The sequence below is a fragment of the Neophocaena asiaeorientalis genome, unplaced genomic scaffold (genome assembly GCF_003031525.2).
Source record: "Neophocaena asiaeorientalis asiaeorientalis breed wild unplaced genomic scaffold, Neophocaena_asiaeorientalis_V1.1 scaffold218, whole genome shotgun sequence".
NCBI lineage: Eukaryota > Metazoa > Chordata > Mammalia > Artiodactyla > Phocoenidae > Neophocaena > Neophocaena asiaeorientalis.
In genome coordinates, this window is record NW_020172818.1 from 5,983,791 (window position 1) to 5,989,790 (window position 6,000).

The following is a 6,000-nucleotide window of genomic DNA, read 5'->3' on the forward strand; positions in this document are numbered from 1 at the left end:
GAAAAACAAACAATTCAGTAATAAAAATTTGGGAAAATAACAATAGCTACCATTATAGCTCTTCTTAACTAATATTTTAAAAAATGCTCTCTTACAAAATTTATTTTTACCATGCATTTAAAGATTTTATTTAATGATTATGCAAATATTATTTTTCTGTTTTATTATGCTTTACCGTAATTTAGCCCTCATCTGTTATAACCATTGGGTTTATTATCTTATATCAAGATTGACATTTACTGGTGATAAGTCAAATGTTTACCTTTGAAATTCCGTGTCTGTGGAAGCACAGCTGTCTACTTGAGATACTTGGCAACCCAACATATCTTAGTCATGTTTCTTTCCAATTCTACCTCACTTTTTCTGTTGCCTGTTTATTCTGTTGTCCATTTATTCCCTTTTCTAAATAGTCCTTCTGTGATGCTTAAGGGTCTTAACTGTTAACATTGCTTATGATTTCCATGCTTTGGCAATTGCTTTCTCCCCTGTTTTCTACAGTATGAAACTAACTTACAAACAGCGGTTGTCTTCACTTTTGCTTTGCCCTAGGCCTTCAACAAAATAAAACCCATTCATGGATGATACCACTTTCATGGATTTTTAGGATCAGTCACCTGGAATGTCATTCACCTTATGATGGGATTGTAGTTTTGAGGTTGTTAGTATTACAGTTGTTGGTTAAGTACAATTTATGCCCTTAGATTTCCATTGAAACTAAGATATTCTGGTGTGTATCTGAGAAAGGGAGCACATTTTATAGCAATATGAGCGTGAACTTTGTTTTGTGATGAATAAGGAGATGCTGACAGATATCAGGATAGGGTTACTTTCTACCTAATATAGGACACATATTTTTATCCCTACGTTTTTCTTCCCATATTATCCCCACTTCCATCCCTTAGACTTTGAGAGCAAAAAGTGACTCAGGTCACCAGAGTGGAGACTGAGGATCCTGAGCCTCTTTTTTTGGGGGAGGTTGGTGAAAAACTGTGTGGTACAGGCACACCTCGGAGATATTGTGAGTTTGGTTCCAGACCACCATAATAAAGTGAATATTGCAATAAAGTGAGACGTGAATATTTTGGTTTCCCACTGTATAGAAAAGTTATGTTTGCACTGTACTGTAGTCTATTAAGTGCAAAAGCATTGTCTAAAAAAAGCAACGTACATACTTTAATTTAAAAATACTTTTTTGCTAAAAAATTTTAACCATCATCTGAGCCTTCAGTGAGACATAGTAACATCAAAGATCACTGATCACAGATGACCATAACAAATATAATAATAATGAAAAAGCTTGAAATATTGTGAGAATTACCAAAATGTGCCAGGGAGACAAGAAGTGAGCAGATGTTGTTGGAAAAATGGTGCCAATAGACTTGCTCAGTGCAAGGTTGCCACACACCTTTAGTTTGTAAAAAATGCAGTATCTGCAAAGTGCAATAAAGTGAAGCACAATTAAATGAAGTATGCCTGTGTTTGGAAAAATATGAATCTTTTGATTAGATTCCTTGATCCAATTGGCTCCTTTGAGGCTCCCATTTAATTTTCTCTCTTGAAAACCAGTAGCATACTTTACTTTGATTGCTTTCAGCCATCACTTATGATTTTTCCCTAGGCCCGTGATTGCAGTATAAAATTTCTTCCTTACCTTTCTGTGCTTTTAAAAATAGGACTATAGACATTTTGAAGTATTGTCGGGAGTTTCAGTTTGGAATGTTGTACCAAAGTCTCCATGTCTCTTTCCTTATATTTCTCCCTTTCAAAAAAGTTAGAATAGAATTATATACTGAGAAAATGATAGATATGTTTTTGCAAAAACCACCAGTTTAAGCATTTCATCACAGGGACTGTGTCAGGGCAGGGCAATGATAGTGAGGTAGGAGATTGGCTCTTGGAGAAAGGCTCTAATGTACTAAGAAATTTCATTTTGACTCTTTGATTAAGATGACTAGCATTGTGTCTTAAGAGAAAATAGTCTTAACAAAAATGCTACTTCATGAATTTTAAGTATTTGACACATTTAACTTTTCATTTTCAAAATAGAATAGATTTTAATTTTGATTAAATAAAAAATAAGCTTGTGGTAATTCAATTTTATATTTGAAATGACTTTAAACTTTTATTATAGAACATTTTAAATATATAAACATAATAATATAAAGAAGATTTATGGATCATTGGCTTCAGCAGTTATAAACCTGTGGTCAGTCTTTTTTCATATACTATTGCCCATTCCCATACCTGCTCCCCGTATCCCAGGCATTATATTACTTTAAAAGTTAAGCATAAGTATTTGAAAATAAATGAAATCATAAGCTATTGCAGTTCCACTATGCTTGTAAAGTTCATTAGTTTCTTTTCTTACTTAAAGATACATTCTTTCCATTAGTGAAATATATGAATGCTATACTTCACTGATTGTATATCCTAAGAAATTAGTCCTTTGTATTTTGTATATTGCCATTACAGGAATACAAAACAAAGTTAAATTCTGGTAAATAAGTGTGTTCTCTGTGTTTATTTGCAAGTAGTTATTTTCTTATGTTGGTATTAGCATAATTGCCTTCTTTTGCAATGGATTGCTACTTCAAAAGACAAAGAAAGCTAATTTAATATATTTTTCTAAGTTAAAGTCTTGATATCATTCCAGTGATTTTTCAATTATAATCCATTTGATAAAATAAATATTATTTTCTATAATAAAAATATATTTCATGTACTTTTGTGGTCCTTATGTATCAAAAATGCAAGTATTTTGGTTCTAATTGATGAAAGAACTAATTAACTTTGTTCATGGTGCAGACATACTGAAAGGCTTCAATACAGTTAAAATGTCTTTTTCCACATTTGCTCGCCTTTATGAAAACTGTGATTCATTCAGAGTACTTGACATTTGAATATGCGCCATGATATCTCTTTGATACTTTCTAATTCTCAGCTTTGTTCCCTAATGGATCTTTTAATCTAGTGTCTGGGTAGCATAATGTGATTGGAATAAAATGTCAGTTATTCCACAAATGTATTATTACTTTGCTTTGTAATTGGATCATAATTTTTATTATGTCTTAGATATGTTTTTAATTATTCATTCATTACATATTTGATTCTGGAAGATAATTTCACCTAACCCTATCACATGACTTATTTTGGGTACAGATGTTAAATAACAATATGGCAAATATGTTAAGGCTATATCTACGTAGTTTATTTTTAACAAAAATTTTGAATGTAATATTTATTATAATTGCTCAATACTGGATTTTTTAGCTTATCTATTATAGATAAGGTTGTTTTTGCCTTAATTATATTTCTAGGAAAGATGTTCATGATACAAGAGATCCATTGTGAAGTTATCCTGGCAGTCTTGTTCTGTGGGTTATCTCTTTTCTTCTTGGATTTTTTATTTTGTAAGATTGTTGCCAAAAAATTACTTCTTTTCATTCTTCTTTTTCATTTACCTATATTAGTTAGTCAAACTGCTGTTGGCGATTTTTGTGCTGAATAATTTTTTATACACTCATTGTGGGATTTTACTTCTATGTTACAAATGTATTACTAGTTAAAAAAAAATAAGTGTTTTACTTCTTTCATTAGCAAGATTATTTTTGTGTGATAAGAAATGCCTCCTTTCACACTTTTCTGTTTTCATACAGGTCCTCATGCTGACACCGCCAGTGGATGCCAGAATTTGCAGTGTGGTTTTCGAGCCTGCTGCCGCTCTGGCGAATGACCCTTGACTTCTGACCTTTGTCTACTTCATTTAGCTGAGCAGGCTTCCTTTCATGCACTTTACTTATAGCACATTTCTTGTGTTAATCATCCCTTTTTGAGTGTGACTTGTTTTGGCCCCATTTCTTACAGCCTCGGAAATCTTAATTTACCAGTGAATTGTACAGTGTTGTTTCTCTTGCAAATCCTATTTTTGTTTTAGAAAGGGATTAGGTCTTTTTCACAGGGTGAGAACAATTTTATCAGATTTCTTTTAAACTAAATATTTTGAAGAAAATGTCACTAATGCCATGCCATTTAAAGTATTTTTTAGATTATTTTGAGTTTTGAAGTCAATGGGTTATTGGTTCTCTTCATAGATAAACACTGTACCAAGCCTTGCAGATCTTTTCAGACATACATTTTTGAAGTTTTATTTTCAGAGACTGCACAGTTTGGAAACCAGTCTCCTTTCCATAATATTTCCTTTATTTGAACAATTCTCAGAGGGCCAATTCAAACATATCCACATATAAGATTCTTTAAGATTATAAAATAAATTGGCTTCTTGGTGTTAGCTCAGGGAGCTGGCACAGCACCAGTGTCTTTGTATTCGCTTTCTTCAAAGACCCCTGGTTCCCACCACTGTCCGTAAATTGTCACATTTGGGGGAGGGGTTTTTAAAAGTTCCACAGTCATTTGAAGAAATGTATAAATAAAATCTACTTTGAGGACTTTACCAAGTAATTTCTTTTGTGTTTTGATTTTGTTGTAAATCTCAATCCAGGGTTACTTTACTGTGAAATGGGACTAAATAGGTCTTTTGAACTCCCTTGAAATCATGACTCTGACAAATGAATAGTTTTAGACAGCTGGATTGTCTTTTTGAAATTTATTGTGCAGTCGTCAGAATTTGAATTTGTAAGCTTATCTTCATTGCTGTTTGAAATAATAATTGTAATGGAGACCTGTTATTCAGAAAGGCACATATTGAGTCAATTTTATGTCATGCTATGTATAATTTATGTCACAAAGAAGAGAATAGTCAGCAGCATGCCATCTATTTTTATAAATATCTGTAAGGCTGTGGAAGAGGAGGTAATCTTGCAATTATGTTCTTTGTGGTCCCAGGTATTTTTTGTTTGTTTGTTTTATTGAGGAAGAGGAAGAGCAGGAAAGATATAAACTATAGATAGACAGATTTCAGTTCAGGCTAAGAGAAAACTAGTTTACACAGAGTTGTCTAAAGATGAAGGAAGAAACATTTGACGAGAAAATAAATGAGAAGTCACTCTGCTTTTAAATTTAACTAACATTTGAACTAAATACTGTGAGAATACCACAGTATTCTCACAGAATACTGTGAGAAGATCACCTCTAAGGAAGGACATCTAATGACTCTGAAATTTCACTTTTCTCTACGTTTCCTCATTTTGATTCCACTGCTGTTAACATTTGTGAAATATAAGATGGAACCCCTCAAGTTTCTTGTATGGAGGATTAGGGCAACTGTAGAAGCAGACCATCTTACCCTTTAAGTTTGTGTCTCTTAGCTTAAGTCCTCATGCCTCTTGTGGCACTACTGCGCCTAGCTGCCTCCTTTAAAAGTCTGGCCTAAGCACAAAGGAAAAAACGTTCTGGATTCCCTTAGAGAACTTGAGAGGAAATCTGAGTTTAGTGAACCGTTACAGGGTCAGAAGTTTTATTTTGTATGTTGACTGTTGTGTCATTACTGTACTTTTATTTCCTTAAGTGATTAATAAAATTTATTTGAAAAGTTGACATCAGGGACTATTTCAAGAAAACAAACTAAAATAAGTCTTCTGGAGTGACTCCCATCCAACTGCATGGTAAAATTAGTTGTCTATAACCAGGTCCCAAGTCATCAAGGGAGTACTCAAGCTTATACCCATGTAATCAGAAAACAGTGTAATATTTGGGGAGTAAAATTTTTGATAATACTTAATGGAAAAAATCATTATTAAATGATATTTTGGGACTTGGCTTAAATGTTATTCTTCATAAATTAATTAATTTGAGCAGCTAATTTCCCAGGGGTTCCAGGTAATGGAGGTGCCCCCTTTTTGCCTTGTACTGTGCCACTTAATGTTAGAAAACCATTAAATAGGACTTGGCAGTCTTGAACCAAACTGACTTCAACATGTGAGCACATTGCATGTGGAAACTCACTGTTTTTCTACCACCCCCACTACCCCCACCCATTTCATGGGGAGATGGCATAATCTGCATTTAATTTTTTTTTTTTTTTTTTTGTGTCGGGGGGGGTGT

At 33.2% G+C, this 6,000-nt stretch overlaps 1 protein-coding gene across 2 annotated transcripts in view; it reads left to right on the plus strand.

Moving 5' to 3' along the window:
• FBXL5 (F-box and leucine rich repeat protein 5) overlaps window positions 1-4,458 on the plus strand; it is a 76,336-nt gene extending 71,878 nt beyond the window's left edge. For both annotated transcript variants that reach the window (XM_024741768.1, XM_024741769.1), the window contains exon 11: window positions 3,657-4,458. In XM_024741768.1, coding sequence (XP_024597536.1) covers window positions 3,657-3,733 — 77 coding nt within the window. In that variant the 3' untranslated portion in view covers window positions 3,734-4,458. The remainder of the gene's footprint in view (window positions 1-3,656) is intronic.
• Window positions 4,459-6,000: the final 1,542 nt, after the last annotated feature.